Source organism: Carcharodon carcharias, chromosome 28 (assembly GCF_017639515.1).
Source record: "Carcharodon carcharias isolate sCarCar2 chromosome 28, sCarCar2.pri, whole genome shotgun sequence".
Classification (NCBI taxonomy): Eukaryota; Metazoa; Chordata; class Chondrichthyes; order Lamniformes; family Lamnidae; genus Carcharodon; species Carcharodon carcharias.
The window spans coordinates 25,336,604-25,354,402 of NC_054494.1; the positions used below are offsets into that span (position 1 = coordinate 25,336,604).

At 40.0% G+C, this 17,799-nt stretch overlaps 1 protein-coding gene across 2 annotated transcripts; it reads left to right on the plus strand.

Moving 5' to 3' along the window:
- The first annotated feature begins 2,685 nt into the window (after positions 1-2,685).
- On the plus strand, positions 2,686-16,715 carry rgra (retinal G protein coupled receptor a). 2 transcript variants are annotated; one of them, XM_041176481.1, is made up of 7 exons: positions 2,686-2,870; positions 3,485-3,641; positions 4,011-4,132; positions 5,309-5,459; positions 12,518-12,635; positions 15,840-15,953; positions 16,342-16,715. In XM_041176481.1, the coding sequence occupies exons 1-7, from the start codon at positions 2,792-2,794 to the stop codon at positions 16,483-16,485; spliced, it is 885 nt and encodes a 294-aa protein (XP_041032415.1). In that variant the 5' UTR covers positions 2,686-2,791; the 3' UTR covers positions 16,486-16,715. The 2 variants fall into 2 exon arrangements, with proteins under 2 accessions (XP_041032415.1, XP_041032417.1); XM_041176483.1 differs by lacking the exon at positions 2,686-2,870 and adding an exon at positions 2,945-3,038.
- Positions 16,716-17,799: the final 1,084 nt, after the last annotated feature.

Here is a 17,799-nt window from a genome sequence, read left to right on the forward strand (position 1 = left end):
ATCCTCCACATATGGTAGCATCTTCCCATTGAGTGTATACTTTATTTCCTTAGTCTTCCTTCAGTGATATGCATCACTTCTTTACATTAAGTTTCACCTTCCACATCAGGTCATTCTATGAGCCTACCCTTGTCCTCTTGAAATCCTTTACTAAGCTCATCGTTTTTTAACAAACTAGACTTTTGTGTCAAGCAACAAATGTTAATAGCGTGTTCCTAATGCCCAAGTACAAATCATCATCTGTTTTGAACAGCTTAGTTTTGTCTCCTATGAACCACATTTTACTTTTTGCTTTAGTTAACTTCCAAAGTAACTACTTTCACCAACTTACCACATCTACTAAATACAGTAAAATAACTACATATTGTTCACTAAAATTTCTTTGCTCCTTCAATTAGTTCCAAAACAAGTCTTGTTCCAATCTAGTTTGTCCTTTCTGACTTTATGTCATGTGCCTATTGATTTTACTCTGGATCTCATCCTTTGCAAAATGATTAGTGAATTTTTTTGATCAGCAACAGCCTGCATTTTCCATTACTTAATTGTGAGTGTAGCTGGTATAAAGTGTGTTAAAGGAATGCATCAGTTTTATAAGTATGGCACAGACTCTAGTCACAAATTACATCTCAAGTTATGATTTCCTTAATCTAACACATTGCGCAGCCATATCTGAAAATCCCAACCAAATGATGGGTTCACATCCTTCACCATCTGTTATTTTGCAATTTATGGAAAGCATACTTATTTTAATAAAATCTGATCTCACTGAGATATAGTGTAGATGGATTATCTCATTCACATGCTACGAATATATGAATATTCCCAGAATGATCATTCTGATTATTTGTTTAACGCAAATAATTTTTATGTGAGCTCACAGCAGTGACACTTTAATAATCAAACCATTGTTTGGGCTGATGATAGCATAGTTAAGCTTTTAAAATTAAGTTAGGTGTCAATTTTTTTCTAGCATTTTTTTCATCATTCACCATTTTTCTTTAAGCCACTGACTCCTCCTGGCTGGTTGCCCTCCAGACTTAACTGGATAAATGGCTATTCTTCATATATGATTCCAGACAGTAAATATTGACAATGGGGAGTATCTCAACACAGACTGATCCAGTCCTCACATGAAGTCCACACACCCGTTGTTGCAGAAGGGGTAAAAGCATTAACCCTGGCTATTCATCCATATTCTAAACCAAGGATGTTGCAGCCAGTTCTAGTGCCATTACTGAGAACAATTAATTCATCACAAACCATACACAGGAAACTCCCAATAACATTGGATAAGTCACAAGCATTAGGTCAGATTATTTAAATGTATAAATGCGTATCCTTTTTTACCTAAACACACTAATAAGGAAATCCTAACTTGACATGAAATTTGTGACTGGAGTCTATGCTATATTTCCTTCAATATCCAATTTCTTCATCCTCTTTTGTCAAAAGTGCCTGGATTGCTCTACATTTCCTCTGATAATAGAGTTAAGTATGATTGCATAATGAGTTGTAATGTCCTATTACACATGGAAGAATAGATTGGCAAACTAATCTGTTGTATGTATTTAACAATATCACCTCAAGGAACCAAACACTTCCAATGGTGATGTGAAACTTTCAAATCATGCCCCTTAAATTGTAGCACCTGTAATTTTAGCTCTGACCTTTTCTTGCTTTACATTAATTTTTGATGGAGGTATCCTCCTGAGGCTGAGATGTCAGCCCTGGCTCTGTGGCTGCTTCTAAGGCAGAAGGATGTGGTTTCAAGTCCTACCCCAAAGACCTGAACACTTAATCTGGCACTTCCTGACAGTATGGAGGGAATATTGCATTGTGCCTAGAGTGGGACTTCACCTGACAACCTTCTGGCTCAGTGGCAGGAGTGTTAGCAACTAAGTCATGGCTGACATTCCAGAAGTTGGGTGAAGGTCTCTTCTTCACTGCAGTCGCTCAAGGACAGTGTGCAATGGTACTGAAACTTTATCCACAAACATGATAGTGTGGCCTTAGCTTCGAGTAATACTACAATTAGCATGGCCTTGGCTCTGAGTTATATTACAATAGCATGGCCTTAGCTCCAAGTTATACTACAATTAATGTGTAGCAGTGATAATCTGGGGCCTCCTCATCCATGGCGTGTCACACCTCAAACAAAATGCTAAATTAGTGCAAAACCTGACAGAGGGGTCATACAGTAAAATAGTAGCATTATTGAAAGTGTCGTGTGACCTTGCATTTTGGGAAAATCACTCAGCAAGTGGAAGCAGGAAGCCCAACTAACTCCACCAACTGTCAACATTGATAATATAACAGGAACGAAACCAATTGTATCTAACAGAATATCTTAATCAAGTGAAGCAATATTAATCATTTAAGCGTATCCTTTAGATAGACTTGCTTATAGATATTTGTCATTATGGGGCAAGACTATTTGCAAATTTGAGTTGTTACCAAAGAACGCCTGTGTATAAAAGCAATACTGAGTCTGAATAGGAATATAGGCTGCTAACTCCAAACCTCACCAAAACAACTTTAATTTATGCTTCTTCACAAAGAGCTTGTTGTAGTTTAATGAATGTGTTTAAAATTATGCAGATACGACTTAGTGGGCTTGTATACTCTGCAGTCATGGGACACTCTTCAAGATTGCTAACCCTCCCCTCTCTCCCAGGGTTACGTAAACGACTGGCACCTATCCGTGCTTGAATAATCCTTTAAGAAGCGACTGTATTCTTCGTAAGCAGTGTTAAAGAGAACAATCAGCTTCTTGCCGCAGCAGAGTGTAAAGATGACAACTACCAAACCATTAATTGAGGGATTCAGTGACCTGGAAGTGTTTGCATTGGGGGCCGTTCTATTACTGGAAGGTAAGTTGTGTAGGTTCATTTCTGATTGTTTAGTTTCATGGAAGCCAGTATAAGTGATGTACGTAAATGTACACTCGATCGATTGCTTTTGCCTTCGGTTCCCGCTATTATTTATGAATATTCCATTCATTCACAAAGACAGTGCAAGGCGCCAGAGCATTTATGTGTGTAAGCATATTTATATGCATGTGAGCGTATAAACAAGTGGGAATACTTTAGGGTTATATAAGTCAATGTAATGTGTGTATGACTGTGTGATTGTGTGTTTCGGGAGAGAAAGGGTGTTTACCTTCCACAACTTTTGTGTCAGCACGGAGTGCGGCCGAGGACACTCCCAAGTCTCCAATGGGATTTTCGGAAGTGTATGTTTGGGTCTACTTGACACGTATATTTTAGCTGCAAACAACCCGCATTTGGTGAATGATATAAGGTTTGGATCAGTTCTTCAGATTTCAGTTAGGTTTAAAGATGCATATGTCCTGCAGTAGTCTGAATTAGGTCCTGCTTCGCAAGAAAAAAGTGACTACATCTGCGTGATCCAGTCTGAATGAATAACAGGATCTTGTGTTTTGCTATTTGAATCCATTCTCAGATTTCTCTGATCTGCCCCACAGCTCTCCTTGGACTACTCCTGAATGCGATAACAATTTTGTCCTTTTACAAGATAAAAGAAGTCCGGACACCAAGTAATCTTCTAATAGCCAGCTTGGCTGTATCCGACTCTGGAATTTGCTTGAATGCATTCGTAGCTGCTTTCTCAACCTTTCTAAGGTAAACGTGGTAATCAATCTTTCAATTTGGTTTCAAGAATTACATATAGTATATAACACAGAAAAAGGTCATTGGGCTCAACTGGTTTATACCAGTGTTATTCCACACTGGCCTTTTCCCACCCTACTTCATCTCAGCCAATTCACATAACTTTCTATTCCTTTCTTCTCCTCGTGTTTATCTAACTTTCCCTTAAATGCATCCACATTACTGGCTACTGGTAGCATGTTCCACATTCTAACCACTTCCTGGACAAGTACATTTCTTCTGAATTTGCAATGGGATTTATTAGTGACTATCATATATTTAGGGTATCTAATTTTGATCTTCCCTAGACATTCATACTTATCTTGCCTGCTTCTCTCATAGGCACTGGCCTTATGGATCTGAAGGTTGCCAGATTCATGGTTTCCACGGATTTCTAGCATCCCTGGCCAGCATTAATGCATGTGCAGCCATTGCCTGGGACAGATACCACCTGAGCTGCAGCAGTAAGTAACTTCAAGCTAACTATTCAACACAAAGCATGGGGGTATGTTTGACTTTAAATTATTTTCAGTTTGCATTTTCCCAAATAAATTTGTGGGGGGAAAGCTCTGGAAATTTTGAAACTTAAAAAAATAGGCATTACATTTGACCAAAAAATTTAGATTAAGGAAAGCATGGGAAACCTCAAACTGTAAAGAAAACATTTGCAGGTGACGACTTGCTTAACCATCTCATGTGCCTCACTGAAATCACAGGAAAACAAGCAAGTTTATTTATCTGAATGTCAGGGATGTGAACAAGCTGGAAAATGTGAAGCAGAACAAAGAATGCCTAATCCACTTGAAGCCTGTTGATGTTGTGGCCAGTTTCCCTTTAAAGCAGCAGTCACCGAGAGCCTCATTAGAATTCAGTCTTTGTGAGCGAATTAAGGAGTAGAGAAAGACTGTCAATAGTACACTGTGAAGCTGATCGTTGTTTGAATAATCTGTTTATTTATTTTAGCCAAGAAAATATAAGTTCCACTTAGTTTCTCCCTTAACAAAATATTACAAGCAATGGGATTTCTAACAGTCTGAATGCTGTTCAGTTATGTAAGGAGCTGCAGAAAATAATCCCCTTCTTGAACTCCGCTGAGCACTAAAGCTGATTTCATTTTTACATTGCTACTATTCTCCTCCTTTAGCCCGAGGATGATGATTGATCGCTGGACTCTTAACTCCACAGCTACCAATGTTCACATTCCCCAGCGAACCCTGGTGGTAAAGCCATTGCAAGCCGCTTAATTACAGGGAAGGTATCATGGTCAACCCGAAACTGTTCACTTATGGACTTTTGCTAGAAAAAGAAGAATCCTAGCTAACCTCCCTGTACCTAACCCATCAGGGATCAAACCTGGGGCCATTTTGGTGTGTTACTCAGCTGATGGGTGATTAAAGTCACTGAGCCATTGGGCTCTGATACTTTACCTTGATGTATCTGAATTATGACAATAGCTGGCCCGTGGCTTGAAAATTGAGCAAACTATGATATTAAAGTTAACATATTTTTGTAAATTAACTACAAAAATTCTAATTGATAATCTCAATGGTGTGAGTTGGTTTATTTTAAATGTTCACACATTGGAGACAAAGAACCATTGATCTATGAATTGACGTCCATGCATTAAACTTATATTTTAGGGTCAAGACTACAATGGAGGAGTACAGTAACTGTTCTATCGATTGTCTGGGGATTTGCTGGATTCTGGGCTACTATGCCATTGTTGGGGTGGGGTAAATATAACTACGAACCATTGAGAACTTGCTGCACTTTGGACTACTCTGGTGACAGGTGTGTATGTGATTTTTTTACAATATGTAATTCATCCTCAGGATCTGGCTCTCGCTGGCAAGGCCAGCGTTTATATTGGCAATCCCTAACTGCCCTGAGAAAGTGGTGGTGGGATGCCTTCTTTGTAATGATTTGCTAGAGCTGAGTGGTTTGCTAGGCCACTTTGGAGAGCAGGTAAGAGTCAGCCATATGGCATTTAGGCCACGTTTAGGCCAGATCAGATAAGGAGACCAGGGGCTAGACTTTCAGGCCCTGATGGGGAGGAAGCATGGAAATGGGAAGGTACAGATTTTCATGCTGCCGGCCGGCACCAATCCTGCCCAAGATACAGAATGAGGAATGGCAGGGCTAACCACACATTAGCCAATTAAGGCTATTTAAAGCAGGAGTGTTGTGCCAAATTTTGAGGTGCAGAAGCTCTAAGAAAATGTGTTGGCCATATCATTTCTAAATCTACTATTACACTGTTTTCTTATATATTAATCATTTGAGTCCCCAAACATAAGAAAACATATGCTTTTTAAGTGAAAAATATGAGAGCCGATCGGCATTTTATTTCGGATCATGTGGTATTTTGAATCATTAGTCTTTAGCATACTAGAATTTCATTATGAAACAATTTAATTATTTAAGTCAAGCCTATTAAAAACATGAATTACAGAAAACTTTACTTACTTCTGACTGGGGGATAGTATACAGAGGGGCCACTGCTTTTCTTGATTTACATTAATAACCTAAACCAGGATCTACTGGCCACAATTTCAAAATTTGAAGATGATGCAAGATTTAGAAATATTGTGAACTGTGAGGAGAATAGTGATAAACTTCAAGAGGATATGTACAGGGTGGTGGAATGGCGACACATGGCAGATGGAAATTAATGTGGGGGTATGAGGGAGGGAATAGGGGAGGGGATAGAGGAAGGAGAATGGGGCATGGAAGGGGGGAAATAAAGAATGCAGGGCAGGAGAGGAATGAGTCAGGGGGAGGAATAGGGTAGGGGAAGGATTTGGAGGGAGGTGAAGAAGTATATGGAGGATTTGTGCGGGGAGGAGAGTGGAGGAAGGGTGGGAGTGGAGGGGGGCAGAAATGGTCAGGGTGAGGGAGGAAGGGGGTAGATTTTGACCAGTTTCCCCAGGTTACTGGTCTGGGGCTGTGGAGCAGCCTCTGGGAGGGTGCATTTAAAAATAGGGCATGACTCTTACAGTCAGGAGTTAGGGCTGAGAAACTGTCACTAAGCAAGAGCCCCATGGTGAATCCTCAGATAATAGGATTCATCATTCACTGAATAAACAAAGTACAAGAAGATCAGTGCAAAGTGTTGTTCCCCTTTGAGCTAACTTTCACCCTTAATAACACCAGAGCCAACAACAAAGAAAAACACAAGTGCAAAATAGATGCCGCAATTCTGAATATGTTAGAAAACAGAAAATGCTGCAAATCCTCAGCAGGTTTGGAAGCATCTGTGCAGGGAGAAACAGAATGGCTTCAGGTCCATGACCTTCCTAAGTACAGTACTGGAAAATGTTTGAGAGATGCAACAGTTAACAGCAAATCAGTGCCAGGCTAAGCTAAGCTTTTAATAACATGCTTAAAGGAAACATCTCAGTATCAGACTGACCAAAACAAGTTCCAGGAATGGACTTAAGTGCCTGAACGGATCTCCAGAACTGCCTGATTTTGGCCATGTAGTCAGTCAGTCACGTAACACTCACTCAGTGATCAGACAAATGCAGTATATGGCACTCAAAGATTACTTTCAATGCAAAGAGAGCCATAGTAATGAAAGATGATAACCAGTCCTCCCTACACAGTGAGTGCAGTTTCCCCGCCTTAATACAGGACTCAGCACCCATGAAACATAAGTGGTAAATCCTTGTTCTTGTTACAAGGCCTTACCTGAACAAGCTTTTCATGTTTATCACTCATTGCTTTGACGGTGGTATTAGGAGGGAAAGTGAAACAGTTCCATTGAACTGTTATTATTCTTTCTGTCATTAAATACTCAGTCCAGTAAATTATTTTTTTAAATAAAAAAACAAAATGCATCCGATTAGAGTTGCCCGGAAAATTCTAGAATTTGGAATACTGAAAAGTAGGGAGTGAGGTTCATTTTCTCTGCCCTGCTGAACCGCCCCCACCCCTGTGAAACTTCATCACCAATTAGGACGCTCACAAAAACTTTTTCTGGTCAACCCCAGAGCGCATGTAACTTTTGGACCAGAGTGGAAAATTGCCTGGGAAAAGTGTGCGCAAGAAGTGTAAGGACACTGGTTTAAACATGAGGTTAAGTAGCTGCATCTTCCTCCCACCACCTTCAGGACATATACAAGTTGTTTGTTACTTGGCACCGTAGTCTATATATTTTTGGTAATCAATATTCCCTAATTGCTTGAAAAACGAAAATTGCATTCAGGTCCCCGGTTGCTGACACTTGTACTCTTGATGCTTATTTTGGACAATTATACATTCTAATTGTTGTAGCTCTCCCCCCATTTGGATATTGCTCAATTAACACATTACTGCTGCACAACAAAACGCCAAGACATCAGAACAAGTGCAAAAGGGATTTCCTCCTAGCATGACACAGCATGAGATAAGACCTGGCAGTGGGTGCAGGAATTGTTTTCAGTGTTGATATAATGTTTGATTTATATTAATAAACTTTGTATTAATAACGACAGTGACTTCAGAACTACGATTTTTTGTGTCCTTCGTTATGACTTTTGTTCATGTAGTTTATCCGGTTTGGGACCCTTTGTAACTGTTCTTTTCTAGTGCCACCCAATTGCAAATTGAAATTGAGAAGAGGACAGTGCTGGCAATGTTTGCAGATTCCTACTCCTTGGTTTAATAGTCTGAGCAAATTCAAAAGAATGACTCAATAAATAAATGGCCCAGTTGTCTCAAAAATAGTTAACTACTGGGAATAGCTCATCTGTAGTTTAAAATGTGTTTAAAAGGACAAACATTCTAAAAGTCTTCCATTTCAAGTCTTTACTGTGCACTTTTCCAGAACAAAAAGTTTTAAACATAAATTCTGTCAATACTTTAGAGATAATTATAGAAAACATTTAATTCATCTGTGATTTAGTTCATTGTAGAGTTGACATTTATGGAACCAAATAATAATTCCTACTCCCCCCTCCACCACCACCCACCCCTCCAACCCCGTCCTTCCGCACTCACCAACCACCACCCCCATCACCACCAACCCCCCACCACCACCACCCCCCCAACCCCCCCAACCTCCTCAGTAGTAGCCCAGCAACAAGTGGAAATTGACCTGAAAGACCAGCTTCAAAAAACTGGAACCGTACATTCCGGTTTCTTTCTCAGTTGGTTTGCCAGGCTCCAAGCTCTGGCTGTTCAGCGTGGATGAAGAAAACTCAGTTTAAAACCCTGAGCCCAGGTTCCCCTAGCCCCCAGGCTCCAGTGTTTGGAACCGTTTGCAACAGCTGGAGGTATCGGAGCAGCACTCCGGCAGCACCACACCCTGCTTTACAGGCCTATTACAGACTGGGATTTTCCAGTCAGTCTCCAGGTCCACCTGAGATGTCGGGGAATGGGCCAGCTGCCTAGAGGCATCCACCCAGCGGCAGCCCAAGGGCCAGCACTTCTTACGGGTTTGAGGCCCTCCCTGCCTGCCTGACTTCAGCTACAGCTGCTGACTGACATGTCAAAGGGCTCCCGCTACACAACAGTGGCCTGGCTGCTAAAGGGATTTTTCGTTTTGAAGTTAAAAAAAGTCCATCTTGAGGTGCCCTCTCTTCTCCTTACCTGAAAAGGAAGCCTGTTGCTTATTCAGTGCTGGAGAGCCTCCTATTGGCCCTCCGCCTTCAAGAGCCCACCCCCTAGTAATTAATTGGCCAACTGGGGAAAAATCACAGATGAGTGACTATTCCCCCAACACTGCAGACTTCTGACCCCCCCATTTGACCCATTCGGGCTCTCAAAACCAGAGGGGTAAATCTTCCCCTGGGTTTTCATCCTTAAAAGACATTTTAAAAAAAAACTAGTTTGATAATGACAATCTTAACAGTTTCGAAGTCATTTTGCTGGCATCATCTTTTTATCTTTAGATTTTTTTGAACTGAGATCAAAGCCTGAGGTGGTGAAATTTAACTCATTTTCTTGGGGTGATGATCTTGGCCTCTGGATTTTACTAAAATGAAAACAGAAAAACTGGAGATGGCGTTTTAGGTCATTTTCTATTTTGTTTTCAGATTTTGGGCATCTACACACAATATTTTGCTCTGGGTTACTAGTATAACAATGTAACAACTGAGTAATGTACCCTTGAAATGTGGTACCCTGAAACTGAAACCATTAATACCACTATAGTCGCCCGCCCATTGTACTAGGTAATTATTGTCAAAGAGAAGCAGTTTTAGCTTCTCATGAGCACAACCTATTGGACCATTAATGCAATTAATGCCTGAAGTACCATAGCACTTCAAACACCAGATGTTACTGGCTGAGGCTTACACTTTGCCTGATGTGTACTTAGCAATACTAGTCAGGAAGTACAAGGTTTCAAATTTCATGAAAATCCCATAGGCTTCCAGATGCTCTGAAATTTGAAATGTTCCTTAAAGGCAGACGAGGTTTATCAAAATTACCTGGAAAAACTCAGCAGGTCTGGCAGCATCCTAGTTCTGTTGAAGGGTCATGAGGACTCGAAACGTCAACTCTTTTCTTCTCCGCCGATGCTGCCAGACCTGCTGAGTTTTTCCAGGTAATTCTGTTTTTGCTTTGGATTTCCAGCATCCGCAGTTTTTCATTTTTATCTCGAGGTTTATCAAGTTTGGTTTGTGGAGGCCTTTTTCTTAAAACAGTCAGTAATCCCCACTTATCATTGTGGGCCATCCTGCACCATGGTCTCTAATGCCTGCACTAAATTAAGCTTTCTTTTTCACAAAAGACTTGAGAAAAATAAAAGGAGGTATGACCTGAAACTCAGCCAAAGGCTGCTGGTGCATGCTAACCTGCTTCCATAACCTCAATATGTCACATGCTTTAGGCTGAGAGCACTGCCTAAATATATAAATGTCCTCATTGCTGTACTTTTCTGCTCTTCAGTGCACTAACTTTTTATTATAATGTTGAGTCATTGTGATGTGTAATTCAGTGAAGTTTATCTGAATGCAGGCTCTGTTAATCCATGGGTGTGTTTGGATATTATGAGTGTTTAGAGTTTTTCAGTGTCTGATCATCCCGCTGTCACTAAAACATAAAAACCAATAGTGAATCAAGGTAATTCAGCCCTTCAAAGCGTATTTGTTCAGTACACTAATTCTCCCATCCTGGCATCCAATTGTTCTCTGACTAAAGTAGGTTATCTTAACATCTATTCTAAATGTGGCTACAAGAGCAGGTCAGAGGCTGGGAATTCTGTGGTGAGTAACTCACCTCCTGAATCCCCAAAGCCTGTCCACCATCTCCAAGGTACAAGTCAGGAGTGTGATGGAATATTCTCCACTTGCCTGGAGGAGTGCAACTCCAACAGCAATCGAGAAACTCAACACTATCCAGGAGGAAGTAGCCTGCTTGATTGGCACCCCATCCACCACCTTAAACATCCACTCCCTCCATCACCAACGCACAGTGTCAGCAGTGTGTACCATCTACAAGGTACACTGGAGCAACTCACCAAGGCTCCTTCAACGGCACCTTCCAAACCCACGACCCCTACCATCTAGAAGGACAAGGGCAGCAGATACATGGGAACACCACTACCTGAAAGTTCCCCTCCAAGCTGCACACCATCCCAACTTGGAAATATATTGCTGTTCCTTCACTGTCACTGGTCAAAATCCTGGAATCCCCTTCCTAACAGTTCTGTGGGTGTACCTATACCACATGGACTGCAGTGGTTCAAGAAGGCAGCTCACCGCTACCTTCTCAAGGGCAATTATCGATGGGCAATAAATACTAGCCCAGCCAGCGACACCCACATCTCATGAAAGAATAAAGAAATATATTTTTCACTCATTTCTCTTCATGTGCCTTTGTCATAGTTTCTTGGTGCCATTTGAAGTATTAATCTGCAGTTACCTTGTCTATTCCATTTAAAACTGTGATGCAGGTATCATGTCCCAGACTAAGACCCATCAAGCCTGTCTCACTCATCTACATTGTCTCCCAATATCTTAAATCTAAAATCCTTGACTTCATCCAAGGCCTCACCTCATCCTGTTGCTGCAGCCTCCTCTAGCTCTACCACTCCCCATACTCTCCATCTCTCTGACACTGGCCTCTTGTGTGTTACTCTTTCCTCACTTTGCTGCATAATTGGCAGCTGTGCCTTCAGAAACTCAAGCTTACAATGTTGATATCTCTCTCTGTTTCTCAATCTCCCCTTCCTCCTATAAGATCCTCCATACAAACCATCTATTCAGCCAAGCTTTTGCTCACCTCACCTAATCTTTCCTTCTCTGGCTCAACTTCCATTTTCCACCCGTGAAGCTCCTTAAAATCTCTTTCTACATTAGAGGCACTTTATAAAGGTAAGTTGTAGTACGGTGGAAAAGTTCTCTTGGAACAGGTGCAAATTTAAATCCTTAGAACAGCAAGGGGAAATCATTGCTTTCAAAGGGCAGGTAGGTTGACAAAGTGTCATGGTGGGGGGTCCAACAGTCTCCAGGACAACCTTACAAACCGGGTTTGACACCGTGATGGATTTAGAGTCCATGAACCACTGTGAAACAACCACTCCAGGTCAGGCCTGATTCCAGATTTGCATTATCAATTTAGTAGTGCCATGTGAAGTAGAAACTGCTTCACACTAATGCTAAACTAACAGTATAAGGCACATTTAGTTTAAATGAGGAGAGTCTCCTGTTCTTTTTGAGCATTAACTCCTGAGTAGATGTCTTCAATTTGGTCTTGAGAACAGTTCTTGAAGTCACATTGCCCTCAGCAGATATTCACAAACAAGAAAACTGACCAAATAATATAAACTGCAGGTGCTGCAAAACTGTCCATTCTACTAGATGAAGCATGAATCAGAGTCCAACATATAATATTGTCTGTACCTTGATTTTTTTTTGTTCCAGAAATTTTGTCTTATTCTCCATTCCAATGGCATTATTCGAATTTGTCCTCCCACTTCTCATCTTGGTAACTTCTTACCAATCGTGTGCAAATAAATTCAAGAAAACTGGTCAAGTCAAGGTAAATAATCTTATTAAGAACGCAACAGAAAATCCTTTGATCTTTTCATTGTCCTAACAATGCGCTTCCAGATCAATATTGATTTTCTTGTCTGCTCCATGATTTTACTGTACCATACTTTTGTTCTAAAACTCACTGCACAAAACTGCCTCTAATTAATTAATTGGGGTGGTAATACATGGTGAGCTTCACTCAGAGAGGCAACAGGAATGTATTGAATTTGAATAGCCAGTTATTAATGGAGAAAGTTACTTAGCAAAATAAGTTCACTCTTCAGGAGCAGTGTGACTGAGTCAATCTGCTTTCTTCCCTGGAACACATATGTTAGTTTCATGAGTCTCATGTTGATGAGCCCTTCTGAGGAGGGTTATCTTTCATCAGGCTAACCACCTTCCAAAAGAGCTCTATCTGATCAAGCCGGCTCGCCTCCCACCTTTCCTAGTCTCAGATAATTGTACAGTTAAACAACTGTAATTTCTGCCTTTGGCATGCTGATACAATCTTACTCTCTGTCTTGATAGGCCTTTGTCTTGAGTATCTGTCTTGAAAGAGACTGGAGAAAACAAAAAGAGTATCCTTCAAACAAAGAGAAGATAAGAGAATTAAGAAAGACAAAAATAAATACTGCTTCTGTTACTATTTTTACATTGGCAAAGTGAGACTGGTTAGAATAGATGCCAGTCTGACAATGTCTAATACTATTTCCCGGAGAGATTCCATGTTTTATTTTTATACGTTAGTTTCAAAAAGAAGCTCCTACATCTCATTAAACAGTCTGACTGAAACATTTGGTAGGGTTCCAATAGATGTCAGAACACTCCAGAGCCCTAGGGCTGTCTTTAAATTGATGGAACATGGATTCTTGAGGATTTTGAAACTTAGTGTATTGTTTTTGCTCCCGGCATATCCACATGATTTTGACAATTCGATGTCTCCCTAAGTACTTCCCTTGGGTCTGATTTTTGAAGTGGCTAATGATGCCAGTGGTCTGGCGGTGTGCTCCAGATCACCCAGGGAATCCGAGTTGCTGTGGCAACAAGTACTTTTACATGCATGTTGTAGTCTGGAGCTATGGATAATGATGGTCAGGCTCCAATGTTCTTCCCATCACATAGCTGACCAGGAATCTCTACTGCTCATACCGCCTGCCATTGGCGTATATTGGAAGGATTTACAGATTGATATTCAACCTCGTTGTTTGCACTATGAACACATCTTCCTTGCCACCAAGTCCTGGGGTGGAACTCAAACCCTGGGCTCAGAGGCAGGAACGTTACCCATTGCACCACATAATGTTCACAATGATGCCACTAAGGAATGGCTATTTGCATACACAGTATTCATGTTGCTATTAATCTAGAATATTTATGGCTTAATATTGGCTAAAAACACTATGGCTTGATGGTTTCTGTTTGCTATCTACTTCCCAGCATTCAGTTCAACTGCTGACTCCATCTTGACTGGGCAGCTTTCAATTTGAAACTCTATTTTGTGCACATCTCAAGCCATTGACAGTATTTTCCTTAGAAATGGGTATAGTGGATCTTCAATAGAATGATAGCACAAAATGAGAAAATAGTTATGAAGAAAAGCTTAAAATTAGGGCATTTTCTACTGGAACAGTGGAGATACAATAGAGGTATTCAAAAAGTGCTAACTAGTGAAAATTGGCTTCAACTTGTTAGAGAAAAGGTAACAAGAGGGCAAAACTCATTAAGAAGGGAGAAATAATTTAGTAGAAATTTGTTTCATGATGTTACTAGAACAAAAAATGCCTGATTTCAAGTGCCTATCAAGGCTATGTGGAACATTGTCAAAGCCAGTTGGATTAGTATTTGCAAAGGAAGAATTAAAAGGAACACAGAAAGAAGGAGGAATAGCTACCACATGTTTTGTAATTTCTATTACTTATGAAGAACTTTCTTTCACTGATCCTGAGAATGCTGGAATAACCCTTCCTTCATCACTCAAAAGCAAAATGGAAGCTGCCTAATATCATAGAATCAAAAAAAAGTACAGCACATAAAAAGGCCCATTGAGTCTGCATTGGCTTAATCCAAGAGCAACCTAGAAAGCCCACTCCCTTATCCCTTCCCCACATCCATGCAATTTTTCTCTTTCAAATACTTGTCCAATTCCCTTTTGAGAACTTCTATTGAATTTGTTTCCAACGCCCTATCAGGCAGTGCATGCTGAATCCTAACCATTCGTTCTGTAAAACAGTTTTTCCTCATGTTGTCTATGGTTCTTTTGCCAATCTCCTTAAATCTATGGCCTCTGGTTAGTGACCCTTCAGCCACTGGAAACAGTTTCTCTTTATTTGCTCATTTAAACTCATTGTGATTTTAAACAACATCAAGGGTGTGATAGATCTCATGGCTGAATAGGTAAATCTCTGAACCAGAAGGTAAGTAAACTATACAGACTGGGAAAACCTGTAATTTGATACCTGGTCTGTGTTTAGTTACCCGATAGGGTAGGAACACTACAATTCGCTTCTTTGGCCTCAAGCTAAAGAAGGAAACAATAAATCAGCCAAATCATCTCACTTCTGATTACTATTTAATAGCCCAGTTTTGGCAGGTGATCTCAGATGTGTCCAGTCATCATATTGTCATCACTCAATATGCATGAATGGTCAGTTCCAGCAGGGCCCATTGGATAATGATCAGAGGTGGGGAGCTGGCCAACTTTGCCCTACATAGCCCAGCATGACCAACTGTTAGATCTCTGGTGATAACTGTTCTGAGATCAACCATCTGAATGCAGATCTGACTTGGGAGCTACTTGTCTGTATAGCCTAGCTGCTCACAAGGTAGACGAGCTGAACCATTAGGGGAATCCATAGATGGGTGTTAGGAAGCTCAGTAAATTGATCTAGAGAGGAACTAACACTCATGGAACCATAGTCCAGCAAGGAATCAATACTATTAAAGGGTAGGTAAAGGATAAAATGCCAGCAAACTAAAGCAGTGAAAAGTGCTGTAGGGCCAGCCAAGCATAATGGATTAGGGTAGGGATTTTGTAAGCTTGGATTGGCATATCTCTGATAAATAAAGAGGCAGAAGGTATCAGAAGGTTGGGGAATATCATAGACACAGAATAGACAAAAAATCCAGTGGGACCTGGTGGTTTAGCATTGTGGTGATATAATTATTGCATGACATGAATCATTGTAACTCCATTTGTTTTGTTTCCACTCAGTTTAATACTGGATTGCCTTGTAAAACCCTACTAATTTGCTGGGGACCTTATAGCCTGTTGTGCCTGTATGCTGTTGTTGAAAATGCTACTGCCTTATCTCCACAACTGAGAATGGTAAGTGACAATAGCTGGTGTTATATTGAGAAGGGCGGCTGTACAAGGAGGGGGTGGGCTAACATTATGCAAATCGTACTAACTTATTTCAGAGTAAACCAGGGCAATTTCTTTGATTTTCAGTTTATTTCTCAATTATGCTGATTACGGACAGACAGACAGACAGACAGACAGAAAGAATTATATGTTGGCCATTTGTTTAGAGATGCAGTAAAATTGACAAGAAATCTGGAAAATACATTAGTTTTGTGTTTGGGTGAGGTGTGGAAATGCGATTATTGATTCACGTGGGGATCACTAGATATTTGCTGTTTCAATTACTCAGTTTGATGAACTTATAAAACTAACGTCACTATAATACACTTTCCATTTACCCTTGTTTCGGCAGCTTCCTGCAATCCTTGCAAAGACATCCCCTGTAGCCAATGCCTTCGTCTATGCTCTAGGGAACCCAAACTACAGAGGAGGGATCTGGTCCTTCCTGACAGGACAGAAAATGGAACCCATTGAAATGGATGGAAAATTTAAATAAATAAAATACAACTGTTTATAGAACAATTGTTGGAACATGAACTGAAGGCAAAGAGAAGCTGTCGATCCAATTTGTATATCAAATTATTTCCACTCTAGAAACATTGTGCCATGTACAAACAAGAGGTTAGAATGAATGTACTGGTAGTTTATAGTAACACTTGAATATGCACGTACTGCTTTTGACTCCCAGCCTTAAGTTACTAAAACATTTACAATGACTGTTCTGTATGTTGCAAATAAATGATGATGATCTATATTCTATTTTCTGTTTCAGTCCCTTTGATGTATTGCATTTCACCTGTTTTATAAAAGATTGTGGAACTTTTGTTCTTTGTTTAAGAGGAGCAATGTATAATTAGCAATGCACAACTTAGTTTAAAAAGAAGGTAAAGCTTGCAACATGTGTAGATTTGATCTTTCATCTAAGAAAGTGTGTTTATGTGGAACATGACTACAATATCAGCACTATTTTCAAAAACTCAAGCTCAGGAATAAAATGGAGCCTGCTGAGTTGTGCAAATTAGAAAAGGATTGTAAATCAGTCTGAAGATGGAGCTGTTGTTGGAGAAATTGTTAAAAATAAAATTTAACATTATGGATATATGAGGATGAGGCATTGCACCAAAGTAAACATTATTTTGGAATGCTCTTAGTTCCTTTTCAATTAATTTGGTATATTTTTCTGACAAGCTGCAGAATGCACAATGTTAAGTAACCTTTGTGGCATAGCATTAACTGAATGCCATGTGTTTTGGCAGAGTGTTTATCTTTTCCATTTTAAACATTTCAACTCAAGAGACTTTAATATTTGATTTAATTTCAGACATTTATAAGCTCACAGAAATCCCATTCCTAAGTGGTCAGATATTTTGGTGGAATTCAGAAAAGATTATTCAAACACTTACATAAACCTCCGAGCAATTAGAAGTTTAACTATAAATATTAATGCCCGACTCTTTTTAAGATGATATACTTACACATACTGACCCTCCCAATATATGTCTACCTCTGAGCTCAATATTTAACAATGCACATGATTTATACATTGTTATAGAGAATGCCAAAGGCATTCTGTTTCCATATTCTAGGATTAACGTCAATATATTCTGATTGCTGAGATTGTAAAATGGATATTTGATGACCCACTGTAGTGGTAAGCCATTGTAATTCTTTATCCTTGGCACAATGTCAGCCCTAAGTTAGTCAGTGCAAGGGAGCAGGGCAAAGCATAGGGATTTATTTCTCAAAAACAGATTTTTTGGCACAATTTCATTAGCCCACCTTGGTTGAAAAATTATGCTATTAATGTCTT

Excerpts from the sequence above, each read along its gene's own strand:
- rgra (XM_041176481.1), top strand. The coding sequence starts at position 2,792 with ATGACAACTACCAAACCATTAATTGAGGGATTCAGTGACCTGGAAGTG. Across the intron at positions 4,133-5,308 it reads ATACCACCTGAGCTGCAGCA|GGTCAAGACTACAATGGAGG; the intron begins GTAAGTAACTTC and ends CTTATATTTTAG. Across the intron at positions 12,636-15,839 it reads AGAAAACTGGTCAAGTCAAG|TTTAATACTGGATTGCCTTG; the intron begins GTAAATAATCTT and ends GTTTCCACTCAG.